The sequence below is a fragment of the Bactrocera oleae genome, chromosome 5, assembly GCF_042242935.1.
Source record: "Bactrocera oleae isolate idBacOlea1 chromosome 5, idBacOlea1, whole genome shotgun sequence".
NCBI classification, from domain to species: Eukaryota; Metazoa; Arthropoda; class Insecta; order Diptera; family Tephritidae; genus Bactrocera; species Bactrocera oleae.
The window spans coordinates 56,375,488-56,393,950 of record NC_091539.1 but is presented as its reverse complement, the minus strand read 5'-3'; the positions used below and the strand labels follow the sequence as shown (position 1 = coordinate 56,393,950).

The window sequence follows — 18,463 nt, the reverse complement described above, 5'->3', positions numbered from 1 at the left end:
CTGGTAATAATAATGAACTTCAAAAATTACAAACGGAGAAAATTCTTGACACTGCAGAGACTAACACTTGCTTGGGCTGGACTTGATTGCGAAAATTGGGACTTTGAATATTCATTGAATTTTTTAAGAAGAACTAAGTTGGAGTAGTTTCAATATTAAAGTGGCGGAATCGTCAGAATAAACAAAAATATATACAGCATGAATAATTATTTTCTCCCTTTTCACTATAATTTAAAAAAATACATAATTACAACCGATTTGGTTAAAAATTTGTAGCGGCTGCAGAGCTTAACCATTGGAAAGTTGGTAGATGTATTAGATGCCTATCCACAGCTCATAGAAAGGTGTAAAATGAAATCACGACTACGGACTCATTTCAAATGTTGCAGAAGTATTATGAGGAGTCTACTCTATCACGAGCAAGTTCATAATATATATTATTAGTGAAGATCCAAGTTTGACTTAGAGCGAAATTACTAATACCATAGGAATCTCAAACGAACGAGTTAACAATTCAACAAAAACTGGATCGAAAACAAATTTCTCAGAATGATTTGGAGCATTTTAAGTAGAATAAAACCGATTCCTGCGTCGTTTAATAACTATGGATGAGACTTGAATTTACCACCATGATCCTAAATTGAGAGAAGAACGTTTAAACTGGACTAAAGCTGGTTGTTCAGCTCTAAAGCAGGTGAAGTCACCATGATCAACAAAGAAGGTTATGACATCAGTTTTTTGGGATGTCAAAGGAATTTTATTGATTGATTATCTGCAGTAAAATAAAAAAAATCAACTCGGAATATGCAGCCTTTTGGATCAGCTGAATGAAAAAATGCGTGAGAAAAGACCTGGTTTTCAGCACAAAAAAAAAACATTTTTCATCAAGACAATACACCTGCTCACAAATTTGTTTTAACAATGACGACGAATTCAACGAATTAAAGTACGAATTGCTTGAGCATCCACCGTATTCACCAGATTTGGCTTCCAGCGACTTGTACCTCTTCAGAAACCGGAAACAATTCCTTCGTGAAAAGCGTTTTTCGTCGAATAAAGAAAGTATTACAGCTGTAGCCGGGTATTTTGCAGAGCTTCCGGAAAGTCATTATAGGGATGGCATGAAATTATTGGAGGATCATTGGAATAAGTGTGTTGAAGTTAAGGGAGATTTTATTGAACAAAAAAATATATTTCGTACCAAAAACAGTAATTTTTCATGTTGAGCGCAGAAACTTTTCAACCAACCTGTATTTCACTCTATCTCCACGCTATCGTGAGAAAACTATCAAATAGCTCACGATGAGCCGATGTTTTTCCGAAGGAAAATCTGCTTATATACTGTGATTTCAAGATTGTGAAAATATTCATTTTCTCAAGTGACATTTATTAAGCAACAGTGATTATACCATAAACTTAGTCGGTATTTTCAGCAGAGTTTCGGTATATTAAGAGTTTTCACTATTTGTTCAACTGATAAAAACTCCTTACATACCTGATTTAAAATAATACTAGTAATGAAGCGATCATAGTTTCAGTTATATGCGGCGAGATCTTATCGAACATTATAGGTGGTTTTGATGCCTCCTAGAAAATGCTAATGTGTACTTGAATATTCTCAATTACTTAAAAACTTGATGTAGCTTGCTACTAACCATTCAGTAGAAGAATAATACACCAGTTAATATAACATTGCATTTCCCATTTTCAGACTGCGACGAAATAACATTTCTGAGCTAGACTGGACAGGATTAGATGAAGTTTCGAGCTTGATTTGTGTCCAAGTTATATGGATCTAACCCAGTCCCAAAAATAACCTCAATTATTTACTTTTTTACATTTTTTGCATAGATCAAAAACAACGAATTTTTTTTTGTGGCTTGGTGCTCTGAAAAATAGGTTTTATGTTACAATTGAGAGCTCTTACTCGGAGAGATTTTTCTGGAGGTGTCTAAGAACCTATTTTTCATAGTATCAAGCTAAAACAGAAAAATCGTTCGACCCACCCTAATACATATATACCTACTAAAAAGGTTGTACAAAATAAAGAGCTTTTTATTCCCACGCTCGTATAAACGAATTAAAAACTGTCACATTGCTTTAATGTGAAAAATAAACACATATATGTATGTAAGTACAGCTCTCTTAGCAGCAGTATTTGGCAAAAAAATTTTCCCATCCGAAAAACACTTTCTCACACACTCACTCATTTTTTACAATAAACGATGGCAAGCCCATTGGCCGAGGCTTTGACATGCATTTACGGTTAGGCGTAGTAAAATGACAAATACACAAAAAAATGAACAATTTGACAATAAAAGCAATCACTTAGCAATACAATATTTTTACGCTCACTAATATTATTCCCACCACAATCGGCATCAACTACCTACACAAACACAGACACATACACGTGGATTAACCAGCGCTTAGATCCAAAGCTGCGCTGACAGTTAGATTGATTGAATGTCAATCCGCTTGACTGACTGCGCATGCCTGACTGACCGGCAAAGGTGGATATGATTACTGCATACCTTTTGCATTTTATTTTATTTTTTGTTGCTGGTTTTTTCTTCGCACTTACCTGCAGTGAAAGGCAAACCATAACAGTCAATAAAATCGTTTTGATCCGCATCTTTCTCATTTTGTTGGCGTTGTTGTTGTGTTGCTACTGTTTTGGATTTCCTTCAGCTTCGTACGTGACTGTTGTTGTGTCGTAGTTTTTGTTGTTTGCTGTTGTTGTTTGTTATCGTCGATATATGATAGCTTTTATTGTCTGTTGACGTTTATGTTACTCTTTGTTGTTGTTGGTGTCGTGTTTGTAGCGTAAAAACTGTGAAAGAAAAATGAAAGTAAAAGAATATAAATACAATGCATGCAATCATCGATAGATATAATATCTTTATTTTTCATAATTGTGGGAACAAATAATTATTTGCCAGTGTTTTAATTGGCGTTTAATGAAGTGTTGTTGCAAATGAATGACAATAGTGTTGCAATTGTATATATATTGTTACAATTTGAGAATAAAAAAAATAGTTTCATGAAAGTGATTACAATAAAAAGGCGGCAGTATGAGGTCAGCAGGTTTATGGAAATTTTTTTATGGGTGTCTCATAAACTTTCTGCTGTAGCGAATTTGTTGTATAATCTTTATTTTTTTAAGAAAACACTTCAACTTCGTCTATACCGCAGCTTTAATAACCTTCACAAATAAAAAAGTTTCCATACAAGGACTTAATTTTGATCAGTTGTATGGCAATTGTAGCCTATAGTGATCCGATAACAGCAGTTCCGACAAATGAGCTGCTTCTTGAAGAGAAAAGGTCGTGAGCCAAATTTCAGATCGGTATCCCAAAAATTATGGTACTATATCTATATATCGATAGACAGACAGACATAGCCGAATCGACTCAGCTCGCACGCGGATCATTTATATACAAGTACATATATATATGTATTTTTTTTAAATTAGACCAATAACAAGTGTATGCAAAATTGGCTTAATCATCAGTAGAGATAATCGTTTGCTATACTTGCTTGACTATAAAAACTTCTGCTAAAAAGAAATTTGTTTTAATTGATTTGTATTGGATTGGTTAGTATCATACGGAGATTCATTTCAATCAACTATGTAGCTCTATTTGGTTCTGTAAGTTTTGACTACACAATGCTTCTCTTTAGGAGGTACTAACTAGCCATGCAATTTCTTCATATGTCACAGCCTCGTTCGATTGAGTTCCATTTAACAAGAAAAGAGAACCAATTAAAAGTAATACAGAATTTTCCGTCATTTTATCCTGCCTTTGCAAAGAATTCAAAACACAAGCTTTATTTGTCGCTCAAAGCAGGCATAAATACCCCTATATAATAACAATACGCCCCTTCTGAAAAAAAAAGTTGTATAGTGGTTTGTAGAAAGAAGTACCATCTGATTAAATTTGACCCTGACTGACAAAAAAAACTACCATTTTATGTATTTTAATACAAGTCTTCATTATCGCCTTCAAAGTAGTCACCTGAGCCAATACACCATGAGCATGCCACCTCTTAATCCAACTTTCCATAAACTCAGCTCGACGTTGTTTATGTAAAAGATTTAGGTCTTTTGGTATGAGTCTAGGCATTGACACGGGTTATACCCAAAATACTATATAAAATGTGTTCAGTCGATTCACAATAGATATTGAGGCCCTCTGCTAACCCTCTGATGCCAACAATCGATTTTCAAGCACTGTTTCTTTAAATTTTTCGATGTTATCGTCATTAACAGAGAAGGGAGGTGGATGTACGACTCGCATGAGGCAAGTTTTCGATGACTTCCCGACGTGTACTGAATAGATGAATGAAGGATTGCTTCTTCAAAAAAACAAATTTAAACAATTACCAAAATATTTAGCCGATAGTTAATTTGTGTATACATATACATAGCATATACGGCAACGCCAGCTTTCTTCAGGACCCCAGGTAAAAATTTACAAAATTCGATCAAAAAATAATTTTCCCAGACAAAAGTAATTTTCTAAACGCATCGAAGAAAGCTGTTTATTCAAAAAATGTTAAAAACGCCTTAGGGACTAAGCAAACCAAACAAAATTAGACAAAACTTAAAAAATTCAAACCACAAATAAGCAACAATACAACACATAAGAAGAAGCAACTGCTGACCGCAAAATTTCGTTAATGCTATTTTAAGCTCCAGCAATAAAAGTGTAAGTGCAAAAGTCACTTTCCTCAGTGCAGCAGCAAAAATAAAACGAAACAAAAGTAATAATAATAATAACAAGCGATACAACAGCTAGAAATTACGCACATTCGCGCCCACTTAATGCACACTTGCCACGCAAAACACTCCACTAACGCGCACTAATACCCCCGATGATTGAATAAAAATCGGCTATTGTCTTCATACAATAACACATCGCCTGATGAATGACGGTCTGTAATTCAAAAAAATACAGGCAGTCCAAGCAGGCGAGATAAATGGCAGTAAAGAAATGATATAAGTAGCGCATAAGAGGCAACAATTTCGCGCGCACACAATTCTATTGAAAGCGAAAACGCGTGTGAATGTGCGAATGAAGGCGAAAAAGTGAGATCGTTTTCAACAAACTACAACAACCGTTAGTCGTATAATACATACACACAATACGCGCGTAAAGAAATGTGCAAACAAGCCGCTCACAAGCCGCTCACCGCTAGCCGCGCACTGCTGGCTAGCTAACCGCCTTCATTGCCGCGCGAAAATTCTTGTTTGGGTGCGCAAGCGTGCTCTGTGAGAAGCGCTGCTTTGCGCCAGCGTATGGAAGACCAATACAAAATCAACAACAATACCACATAGTGTATTTGATGATAATGGCGGTCGTAAAAAATATGAAAATCTCTGTGGTGTGGTGGGTGCGCGTCAGAGACAAGCGCTCACAAGTGTGTGTAAAGTGTTGAAATAGAAAATTTTTCTTTATAACTCGGTGTTTGATCATAATTAACAATGCGTTGTGTGCGCGTGTGCAGTCAGCAACAACAATGGCAACAACAACTGCTGCATTATTTGAATGCTTAGTTTAGAAATTCCGTTGCGCCGCAATCGCTCTCAAGTGAAAAGTGTTAATTGGCTTTTAATATATGCAGACGCTAATAAATAGATATGTACTTACGAAGCGTGTGTACATAAATGTGTGCACAATGAAAAGTGGGTCAAAATGCTTTACATCTGTATATGTAAATGTTGGAAAATATCCAAGAACGCAGCACAGTCATAAAACTATTAAAGCTCCAATGCACGCAGAAAAAGGAAAAGTGTTAACAAGCAACTAATCAAGCATTATGTGTTATTAAGAAAATTTGCTTGATAGTAAAAGCCTGAGTTTATTTTAAATAAGTAATAAAAACTCGATTAAGTATTTTGTAATAAAAGTTAATGGATTTGTCATCACAAACATGCAGACAAAACAAAAGACTTAAGCAACGAACTCAAAATAAAATGTTTCCTCTACAAAAAAATACAAAATTAATAAGTTCCGAGGAACAATGCTTTAGAAATTACCGCTTTGATTGCTTATGAAAAATAAGAGTTCCTAAATACACCTTGCAATAATACCAATGTGTGACGTGTTGGAAATAACGATGCAAGGGTAAGCCGGTATTTGCTACAAAACTCTTACTTGGACATACTTTTTCAAGCGAAATGAGTCATTAAGAATTGATATTGATTGATGTTAGGTCAGTCCGAGAATTGACTGACCATCCAGATCACCAAATTTTACTTCTCCTGACTTTTTTTGGAAGAGTTATTTTAAAGTAAAGCGTACGCGCAGTGAGATCAAAGAGCATTTAGATGCTATATATGGTATTTCCTTTCGTTCGATGACGACCAAATTCGTTTGAAGAGGTTTAATATAATCGCACGTAGGTTTTTGATGACATACATTCAGCTGCTTCGAAAGTGGCTACCATAGTGTCTCTCTCCGAAGGAGTTTCTCCGATATTTTGTGAACATCTGCGAAACAGTAATCCACTGGTGCACACCAAATTCCGAGGAACAGTCGAAACAGTGAACCTCAATGGACAAACCTATCAAGAAGAAGGCGAAGACTGTCCTACGGGTCGGAAAGGTGATGGCCACCGTTTTTTCAGATTAACAGGGTTTGATCTATATTGAATACCTGGAGACGGACAAAAATATCACAGGGCCATACTAAGCCGAATAACACAAAATATGCTGAATTGGAGAAAAATCCAATTGGCTAAGCAAAAATAGCTATCATTATGGACAGTCTCACGCCTCCGTTTCGGCTAAATTGATCAAATTTGGCTACAAACTACTGCGACGTCCTTTTTTTGTCTTTTTATACCCTGAACAGGGTATATTAAGTTTTCCACGAAGTTTGTAACACCAAGAAGGACACGTCGGAAACCCTATAAAATATATACATAAATGGTCAGCATGATGAGCTGAGTTGATTTAGCCATGTCCGCCTGTCCGTCTGTCCGTCTGTATATACACGAACTAGTCTCTCAGTTTTTGAGATATCGATCTTAAATTTAGCGCATAACCTTTTCTCACCAGGAAGCTGTTCATCTGTCGGAATGGCTGACATCGGACCACTACAGCATATAGCTGCCATTCAAACTGAGCAATCGGAATCCAGATCTTGTATGGAAAACTTTTTCATTTGACGAGATATCTTCACGTAATTTGGAACGGATCATTATCTGAGGTAATAATAGAATCTTCAAAGAAATTGTACAGATCGAATCCCTATATCATATTGCTGTTATACAAGCTGAACGATCGGAATCGAGCTCTTCTAAGGAACATTTTGTATTTGTGAAGGGTGTTATACAAGGTGCGTTCCAAAGTAAACAGTAAAAAAATAACAAAGCAAACTCTAGTGGCGCCATCTATATGTCGACTACTGCGTTAGAATCTGCTATCCTTTATCGACTTCCAGTAAAAATTTCATTTCATCTATTGGAAGTGAAGTTATTGCGTTTTAAAATTGGTAAAAATTTTACCGAAACGTTTCAATTGATGAAACAAGTTTATGGCGATGATTGCCTATCCCGTAGCAGAGTGCACGAGTGGTTTCAACGTTTTCAAAGTGGTCGTGGGGACATAAATGTGCCGAAACCTAAAAAATTGCGCCTGGAGAAGTCAAAAGTGAAGGCAATGCTGATTTGTTTTTATGATTCCTAGGGTATTGTCCACAAAGAATTTGTTCCACCCGCCAAAACGTTAATGCGGTATTCTACCTTGGAGTTTTGAAGCGTTTGGTGCGCCATATTCGACGTGTTCGGCCCGAATATCGTTGGCGTGTGTTGCACGATAATGCGCCGTCTCATCGATCGACGCTTGTGGCCATTTGTTTGTCTTTTTTTTTAAAGTCCTGTTTACTTTGGAACGCACCTTGCACCGAAGCTTTCATTAAAATTTTATTTTTCGTATGCATTTTCGTATAATGTAAGTATATTCTAAATTTACTTTCGAAGAAAAACCTATTCTAATTCGCATGGTCTCCTAGATACAGTTATACAGATACGTTATACTTATTAAAGATGAAAATTTTCATTTATTTTTTGATAAATAAGATTAATTGCCTAAAAAGTCTATTTAAAAACCGAATGGTTATTCCTTGTCTAACAACACAACAAAACTCAATCAATTAAATATCAATAAACGGATGTACAGTCGCTTTCAGTTAAATGGTGACATTTTTACTTCTTTTACGAGGTGCTAATGGATTTGAAACATAAACCAATCGAAGATATCACTAAACGCTTCACGTTCAAGATGCAGACGCAATTCATTTACACTTAAATATTTATATAAGATTATGTGCAAACGTATGCAGAGGCATGTCGGCAAATAAAATGATGAAAGTATATAAAAAAAAAAGTAAACGAAATGAAAACGTTGAAAAATTAGTGACAGCGTGGAAACGGGTAAAGTCAGGCAAAATCAATGAATGAAAAGGAAAGAAACCTATGCTGAGAGCATTGCACTTAAGCGCATTTCGATTATAATAATTAAATGCTGCTGATACGTGCAGTTAGTGTCGAGTTGTGTGTATACAAATTATCTGTTGTTGCTGTTGCTGAGCTGTTGTCACAATTGTTACGCTTTGGTAAGCCATAGAAATTTCCAACATTTCTCGCATGATATGCTAGAGTGTTATTTTAATTGCGTGCATATTTGATTGAAAAGCGTTTGAGTTACATAAATACATATACACATATGTACACATAACTCATATATACTTTTGTGTGTTTATGCAGGTGCATTAGTAGATTGAAATACGTAACTATTAAATTAAAATATTTTCATTCAAAAATATCTCACGATTGAAATTATTTCAAGCTTTTAATGATATACTCACTCTAGGGCTTCCAAAGTGCAGCACTAGCAAGATTAAGGGATTATTTTTCAGATTTTGGGATAGAAAAATGTTTCAATTTGCTAAGCAATTCGTAACTTAGTTGTAATCTTCTGTGGAAACTTAGGTCAGAGACTTTTACGTAAAATAAAAGAGAACGAGGTTTTGCTGAAATCAGTATTTCAAAAGGGCTAATAAATATGAATATTATAAATATATATATATAATATATATATATATATATATACTTTTATAGCAAAATTAATCCATTATTTTTACATTAAATTGAGAGTAATTTCATAATGCCATTTTTCTAGGAACTCTGGTTCATATTGGCAAACATCTAGGACAGTCTCAGGCAGTTTTCACAAGCTCCTGGAGCTTCTGGCAGGTCACTACCGATGAATATGGCCTGGCGTTCTTCAGATAGAACATAAGGGGAGCAGGTCATAGTAGATGATCCCCTGCCAATTCCAAAAACATATAACAAAACCTTTCTGTTCATCATTCCTGGCGGTTCTTGTTTTTTCCTGAGGTTTTTTGCGTTAACTTATGTGCTACCCGTACATCGAGCTGCTGTTTGTAACCAGCCTTATTTAAATGGCTCTAAATGGTTTTTTGTGTAATCTTTACCTCTCAGGTAATTTAAATAGTGCTTACATAAAGGTCAGACTCGACGATTTCCATAATTTTATCGATATTTTCTATACCGGATAAGGTATCATACTTAATTGACATAAGACCTTAGAATATACTGTACAAGCAGAGAATACCAAAACTAAGAAATTGGTGTAGAAACTGATAGATAAAGAGGTCATCAAAAGTTTAGTGAAAAATCAGACGAACTAGCTTTACATAACTACTTACTTTACTAGTAACATAATCAGCCCCGACAATTACCGGAACTTTATACTTTTATTTGTCTGACTTGAAGGAGGTTTTAGCTAAACGGTCCACAAAACTACTTTGGTGAGTGCTGCCAGAAAACAATTACCCCTCAGGCTTCACCTATCAGCTGATTGTAGAATATGCGCTAATATGCGTTTTACGAATTAAATAGTTAGACAACGTATTCTGAATTAGAGTTTGCATATATCGAAAAATATAATTTTTGGTGATATATCAATTGTCTGCCATATCAAGATTCAGAAAGTTTTAGGAAAATCGTCAATTTAGTCAAATTTTGGAATAGAGTTGCCACTCATCTAAAAAAATTTTGATTAATTACGAGTGGCAAATAAAAAAATCTAAAATCAAAAATCAAGAAAACTTTAATAGAATCTTAATTTTAACAATGCTTGGAATAGAGCTGCCAACATGTTCATTTATGAGAAAAATTAAAAAAAACATGAATAGGTTACTTCACTAGCGTTAAGTTAGAAATTTGTTAGAAGGTTCTACCACAAAAACGACTTTTTTCTGGATATTGGACCAAACCAATTTCGAGAGATTGATTCATAAGTACAGTAATTTTTCCATTCTTCGAATTTATCCCGTAAAATTGAAAAATTTACCTTCGAAGTTAGATAAGGCTTATTGAAAAACATTATTATTAATTACAAGTTTAAGTATACATACAATCCAGGTTTGCTGATATGGAGAAATTCGCAAAATTATTTGGGCCTCCCATTAAACTTCAAACCCGGACTGTAAAAGTAGAATTTCTAACTAACAAAATTTATTTCAGAAAATTGTGGCTTTGCATTTCATTTTACTTCTGAAAACTTTTCTTCCATTATTTCACCTCATCACATCTCTTTAATTAGCACCTGCAACTTTCGTTACATTACACCTTTTGCCACCAGCACTTTACCACCTGCACAGCCGAACAAATAACCCGAGCAAGACAGAGAATTCTAAATGACACCAATTAAATTCGCCTGCAATCGGTTAATTGTGAAATTTGTGGCATTTCAATTAAGTGTAGCACTCAATTAGCAAAGCACCAACACCATTCAAATAATGCAAGCTCACTTTCAAAGCATCTTCGGCAAAGATCAAGTGAATAAAACAAGCTGGCGGAATGTATAAATTGACATAAAAGCGATGAGAAGAGAAAGAGGGCGCACGTAATGGCGAGCAATTAACAAAAATAAATATAAAAAACATAATTTTACACACGAATGCTTAAAAAGTTTTCGAGACAACTCTTGTGCGTCTATTAACGCAGCCGACACTTAACCTCAACAAAGTGGCAAGGTGATGGTATTCTAAACTTATAAGCACTTAAGTGAATCTGTAAGTACTCATATTTGTACATGTGTATGTCTAAAAAGTAAATATGAAAAAAAATCATAAAAATACCGTTGGAAAAAGAGAAATGAAAGCTGCAGCCAAAGCGTCTAACTAAACACCAGTGGGAATGTAAGAGTACACGCATGCGCATACGTCAATTATATATACATATATCTCGCAGCAGTGTTGAACTTAATAATTTGATAGGTATTTGTTATGGTTAAATGATTACAGCTGAAAGTGCATTTCTCCACTGCAATAACTAAATAATATATATGTGTATACACGTGTATATATGTATATATATCTGTCAAATGCTTGGCTAATATTATATATTGTCTCTGCTTTGAAGCGTGACATTGGACGTTGGCCGACAGTTGAACTTAGAAATATAAGTACATTTGGAAAGTTTTGAAATATCACTCAAATACTTCAGTGAAAAAAACAAAAAAAAATATTTTTAAAAATTGTTAAGATTTTGTTTGCCAATCGAATCAATTTAACTAAAAGAACTGTTGATGAAACTGGAGAATTATATATATCGTTCAAAAAATTACAGCCTGAGAGGATAAGGCCAAAACTTATTCTGTAATATTAGACTAAAACCAACTTAAATAGCACTGAAGCTATAATACCCTTCAACGATACATTTCTTATAGCATAAAAGCGTATAAAATGATCTGTATCTTGATTTTGATCGATCAGTTTGTATTGCAGCTATATCCTATAGTGGTTCGATATCGATGATTTCGACAATTTCAGATTGATATCTCAAAAACTGAAAGACTTGTTCGTGTATATACCGACAGAAAATTTACGCCGTTTGTCACGCTGATCATTTATATACTATATGTATAAACTTTGTAGGGTCTTCGAAGTTTCCCTCTGAGTGTTACAGAGTTCATATACCTTGTGTAGGTCAAAAACAATACTTCAAAGATCAATACGCACAGTTTTGCTATAAATAGATAAATTTCCAAATTGCAATACAATGCTAAACTCGTACCGAAATACCTGAATCTTTAAAAAAAAAGTACATCGAGTAAAGGTCGCAAAACAGATGCTTGACAACGGGTCCGGATCATATTTGATCAGATAGTAGACAGAGAGATAATTTGATTTCAACATGAACCTAAACAACTTATTGTTTAAACACTGAAGTCAAGCTTAGCTCAGCTCAGAAGTCAAGGAAAACACCCAGATAAAAATTTACGTCTTCATTTGGTTTCCCAACCGAAGCAATTTTATATCTTACTTTTTGGGTGTGAACAATTATGCACTAAATTATAGAGATTTGAGAGAAAAGTGGTTAGGTTGTCAAAAACGATAATTTCCAACCATTGATTACACAAATTTAAAAGTAATTCTGCTTTCTGGACCAACCGATATCAATGTAAAAGTCACCCTTGAGACCGAATACACAATTTTCTTACTATCTGTTTTCGTGTTATCAGTTTGCAATGTGGGAAAAGATCAATCAAAAATATGTTAATTATCTTTCTAATGTCTAACCGAAAGAAACAATTGTTGTATTCAATTGTAGCTGATTCGACCAAGTTTCCTCGAAATTCTACGAAAGATAGACAAAAGCAAAATCGCAACATGGGATGATAAGTTCAAAACCAATATGAAGGTACATCGAACATTCGAAAGAGATCTAAAAACAAGTACTATAAAATTTTCTATAGTCCTATAAGAATCAAATTATCCAAAATATAACTGTACAAGCAAACATTTGATTACTTCCGGATGTCTAAAAAGTTCTCTTTCAATTGAACTAGTAATAACTAAAAGAGGTAAGTATCTGTAGAGTCAAACTCTAATTTGCCCATCAAGCAAGCAAACGTAGTATGAATGGACCATAGAACATCTCCTATGCATATACAAGACCTTGTAGGTGTCTCGGAGGCTGCAGGAACACAGGCTGATTGAGATGGGACATAATAGAGTGAGGGGGACTTTATCCACGGTAGTTTCACAATGGGCCTTCTAAGGGCGTAATTGCGTCGTCAGACACCTATTCTACTTACCTACCTAAGGCAGAGAAAGATATTTACTTTTAGAATAGAACTGAAGTTCTTTTTAGGTTAGGAACTGGACCCATGAAGAATAATAGTCCGCTTATAGGTATCATTCAGCTTGTGACATTAGCCTGGATATTATTAGTAAAGTTGAAGGTCCGCTGAAAGTTGCTAAAGCCGCTTAAAAATTTAGAATGGATTTTTTGAGGAGTATTTTCAATACAAAATTGACTTAGAGGTTTGCCATTGCTTACATTGATAGTCGACTAGGTAGTTTAGGAATTGAACCAAGGTTCGCGCAGTAGTTGCTCGCACCTCTAACCACTACACAAAATCTATAGGGAAATTATTTTAAGCACAAGCATTACTCATTCCCAACATTATATAACCATAAATCTTCAACACTTATAACCTCAAATGAACTCTTAATTGCTAATTGTCGTAATGATTAATTGGCATTTACAAGGGACACGATTTCGGTTTTAGCTACAAAATTACCTTAACTTATTTGCATAAACATAAAAAGATGTTTCCAGCGAACTGTGGAAGCTCGCCTAGAATTTCACTTTCAGTGGGCCTGGCGACAACTCGAAGATGAAAGGTAAAAGCATTCAACTCTGCTATTATTCCTACACAAAGGCTTAACTTTAAATGCTTATTTTATGAATGCGTAAAATATATTGGTGTGTGTGTGTAGTATGAAAGCCATGAGATAACTCACTCACCTGCAATCAAAAACTGAAGCGAATTCGATTAGCTTTGCTTGGCAATTTGTTCAGTGGTTAATAGAAAAACGCCTACACGCGCATACGCCAAAGCTTAGTTCAGGCTATAAAAAGCGAAACAGCGAACAAGAACAAAAAACAAACAGTGAATTGCGCAGACGTCGCAGGCGTTGATGGCAACAACTGGCTGCAGGCGAACGTCGGACCAGCGATTAAAATGTCTTGCACGCTCGTTGGTTTTGCGCTCGCCCAGCGACTGTGAAAATTTCTGATTACCGGCGTTGTGGCGACTGCTGGCCAATTTATTCACACGCTTCAATTTGATTGGTACCACAACGCTTTTTTACGGTTGTTGTGATTGTTGTTGTTGGTGTGCGCGTGACACATAAATATATATTTGGGCAGCTGGGAGAGGAGCGGAGCGGAGCTGTTGTAAGGTCTCCACGGACGTTGGCAACCGGAGAAGCGCAAATTTGAGGTTGTAAAAAGCCGCTACAACAACAATTTTGAATTATTATTGTTGTAAAGTGTTGACCGCAACTTTGCTGGCACTGCGCGAGTGTTGGCCGTGTGATATGAGCTATGCTATTTCCTGCTGCTCCCTGGCCTTTTGTTTTTGTTGTTGTTGCTGCTGCTGCTGCTGGGAATTCCTTAAGTGAAAATCGCAAAGAAGCGCATAGGCCGCGTTGTTAAAAAAACTTTTTTGTTGTTGTTATTTTTTTTTTTAATTTTTCATTCGTTTCGTTGCTTGTCGGCTCAAGCTGCTTGCAGTTGTTATTATTATTAGTTGTTTTTGTGATTGCGCATAGTTTATCTTTGTTTTAGTTAAATTGTTCTTTTTTCTTTTGCGATTTTTTTCGCTCTGTCTTTTTGTTTTATTTATTTTTCAATTTGCTACTTGGCGGCTGCAAGTGGGTCACACATATACAGCTCACAAATACACACATACACAAAGCCATGCACACTCACTAACTAGTTACCTTGAGTCTAAATACTTGCCACATGCAACAACAAACGGCATGCAGACCAGACGTCGTCTTCTCCTCGTCGTGGTCGCGCAACAGGTGTAAAAGAGTGTAAAGAAATGGCGAAAAAGGCAGAAATTGACAGAATGGAAATGGCAAAAAAATGCAGTTCTTCTTCTATTTCGTTTGTTTTTGACTTTGCAACTAATAAAATATTATTTGCAATTGTTTTTGTATTGGAAATAGTTGTAAAGCGATAGAAGATGAGCACAGGAAGCGATAGTTGTTGTGAAGTTAAAGTTGCTGAGATGCGAAGTTGTAGTAGCTGAGGCAGCAGCGTTAGCTACAGAAGATGAAAGAACGAAATGAGTCCAATTGTTTAATGATAAAATAAAGTGATATTGATGCAATAAGTGTAAAAATGTTTTGTTAGCAAATATATTATATAATATAATTATATATGAAATTATTATTATTTTTTTTTTATTTGATAATTAAGTTTGCTTTTATTTAATGATTACAATTCAGTTAACTGAAATTTTTGAAAATTATTTATTTGTTAATTAATAGCACTTCGTTAAGCAAAATTATTAATTTTTAAGTATGTTTTTATACCAAAATTTAATTTATTTAGTTTAATGGAATAATTTCATTCATAACCTACTTTAATAAATTAATAATTATTTATAAAATATTTAAATAATTAATTAGAACTTTAAATTTTGGAAATTTATAATTTTTTATTCCCTGAACAAGGCATATTAAGTTTGCGACGAAGTTCGGAAGGAGCGTCGGACCCTTTATGACATATACAAGTATATAGAAGTTATCCACATGACGAGCTAAGTCGAGTTAGTCATGTCCGCTTGCAAATTTTTGATATATTGATCCAAAATTTTGCACACATTTTCTCTGAACGATCAGTGTTAAGTTCTTGTATGAAAAACTTTTTTATTTGACCAGATATCTTCATGATGGTACATTTGGTATGGATTATTGTCAGAAACGATATAACCTCCGATTAAATTTTTCATATCGGAGCACTATAATATATAGCTGTCATACAAACTGACCGATCAAAATTTAGTGCTTGTATTGAAACTTTTTTATAAAGGGTATTAGCTTCAATGCAATCGAAGTTAACATTTTTTTCTTGTTTTTAATTGTGTTGATTATTTAAAAAGAAATAATATTTATAAAATGATATGAACGAATATGTTTTATATATTATAATACTATATCATATTATATTCAAATTATATATATTGAAGAAGTATTTATTTTGCACCTTTTATGAACAAATATTTTTGTTTAAATTGCTTTTTTTTAAATTATTATTAGGAAGTTAAAAAATGTATAAATTATTATTTATTTTATTTTTATTTTATATTTTTCCATATATGTTAAATTTTTGTTTTTTTCCATTATGTAAATATATAATTTAAAATTTAATTGATATTTTCTTTGTACTATTTTCTTTATCTCTTCATAGGCTTTCAAAATTTCTTTAAATAAATTATATTTTTTTGTTTAAAAAAATATTTTTATTATTCAATTTATTAGTTTTAAGGTTGAGTTACGTTCAATGATATTAATATGTTATTATTTACTGTTATTAATTAATATCAAAATCGAATTTAGTAAAAATATTTTTTTAATGCTTGTTTAGCTACGTTATTTGTATCCTTTTATATTCCTTTTTTTTTGTTAAATTTTGAATATTTTATAAATTTAACTAATCGTAGTCGACAGTGATAAACAATTACTTAACATTTTGGTAAATTCCATTATTAACTATTTTATTTATGTTACAATTACACAATTACCCGAATTTAATGTTATAATTGTTTTTTATTTTAAACAACATTTTTCTCATTTATAATTTTAAAAATATTTAATTTTTTTTTATTATTTAATATTGTTTTATTAAAATTTAAAACTATAATTTCAATTATATTTATTTTTTCTTATTGTAAAAGTTATATTAATATTATTTCTGCTTTTAAATTTTATTAAAAAAAAATTAAATATTTATTTGTTAGAAAAAAAAGAAAAACTTTTTTTTACCTTAAAAAAATTAATGTTAATTATATTTATTTTTTTGTAAATGTTAGTAAGTTATATACATCTTAATGATGCTTTTTAATTTGATACAAAAATTATTTTTCCATTTTCCTTTAAGAATAAATAATTTTAAGAAAATCGAATAAAATAATTATTACTTTCTGCATTTGAAAATTATAAAAAAATATGTATTATATTACTTAATCAAATGTATATTTTATTTTAACCTTTGGTGTTATTTTTTATAATTATTAATTTGAACATATATTTTTTTAGTTTTAGTACTTTGTGTTTTTGTTTTTATTATTATTTAAAAAAAAAATTAATTATTAATATATATAATAGTTTTTCTTTTATTTTATTACATGTTTAGAATAATTTAATTAATTAATTTCTTATATTATACTATATTAATTTTCTCTTTCAAAATATGGGACAAATAAAATATGAGGTATTTATCAGAAACAGAATTCTGATTAGTTAAAAAAAAATCAGATGAAGTAAAAATTCGAATAGAGTTTTTTTATAATTAATTATATTTTTATTTCATTTAAGTTTTTTTTTAATTTGTTTAACTTATTAGTTTTTCAAATTCATTGTAATTATTATATTTTTTACCATTTTATATTTATTTTTTTTTAATTTTAATTAATATTATTTAGTTTCTCATACATATATATTTTTTTATTGCTCAACTTTCACGAACGCCTTAAAATCTTAAATTGCCAACTTTTAGCATGCACTGTATGTCCTTAAATATGTAAGTAATTAACATAAATTTCAAGTCACAAAAGTTTAACACCTTTTTCAAATCACTTTTTGCTTGCGCCGACAGTTAATATATATAACATTATCCTTGCACTTTCAACGAATCGTGTTTCGCCGAACTAAACAATATGTCATTATATTATTTTGCTAAGAAGTAATCGCTTTTTCATTTATACACATTAACCGCAGCTTCAGATATTTCAAAATTATTTATAATAGTTTAAACGTTTTCGAAAATGCTCGTTATTTTCTCAAGTGTTGGTTAAGAATTCGAAATGCTTTTACGCGACGTCGTTTTTGAGCGCGTCTGATCGTGGTCGTGGGTAACCGCAGAATGGTAAATGCACCTGCTTTCACATAGCGAAACACTTCGCATGTGCGCTTGCGCACCGCAACAGCAGCCATACAGACACACACACACCAACATGCAGACGTGCAGCCGAACAGCAGCAGCAATAACGGTGGCGGCGAAGTTTCTTCGTTCATTGACGATCGCTTTGTCGCTGATGCTGCTGTTCAAGCTGCTTGCTGCCAATATGTGTGGTGTTGCCACTTCTGCGCGGCTTGTTTTTGTTGTTGGCTGGGCTGTTGGCACCCTGCCTTCTACCACCACCACCGGCAAATCATCAACAATTATTATTGTATTTGTTATTGTTTTGGCTGCCGTTGTTACAGCGCTGCACTCAGTGCTGAGGCGGCAACCGGCAGTTTAAGTATCCATCCGTCTGGCTTGCGCTGCTTGTTGTTTTTGTAGACTCTTGGTTTGTTTTTGTTGCCTAATTTGCAGTTGTAGCTTACTTTACTTTTGCTGC

At 33.3% G+C, this 18,463-nt stretch overlaps 1 protein-coding gene across 2 annotated transcripts in view; it reads right to left on the bottom strand.

The window, feature by feature from the left end:
• Positions 1-17,969, bottom strand: part of dy (transmembrane protein dusky) — a 32,277-nt gene extending 14,308 nt beyond the window's left edge. The window contains exons 1-4 of one of the 2 annotated variants that reach the window (XM_036376187.2): positions 17,686-17,969; positions 14,835-15,162; positions 13,855-14,759; positions 2,585-2,833 (exon numbers count right to left, since the gene is read on the bottom strand). In XM_036376187.2, the coding sequence (XP_036232080.2) occupies positions 2,585-2,644 (60 nt within the window). In that variant the 5' untranslated portion in view covers positions 2,645-2,833; positions 13,855-14,759; positions 14,835-15,162; positions 17,686-17,969. Of the gene's footprint in view, positions 1-2,584; positions 2,834-13,854; positions 15,163-17,685 lie in introns of both variants that reach the window. The other variant, XM_070109389.1, reaches the window with a different exon arrangement.
• Positions 17,970-18,463: the final 494 nt, after the last annotated feature.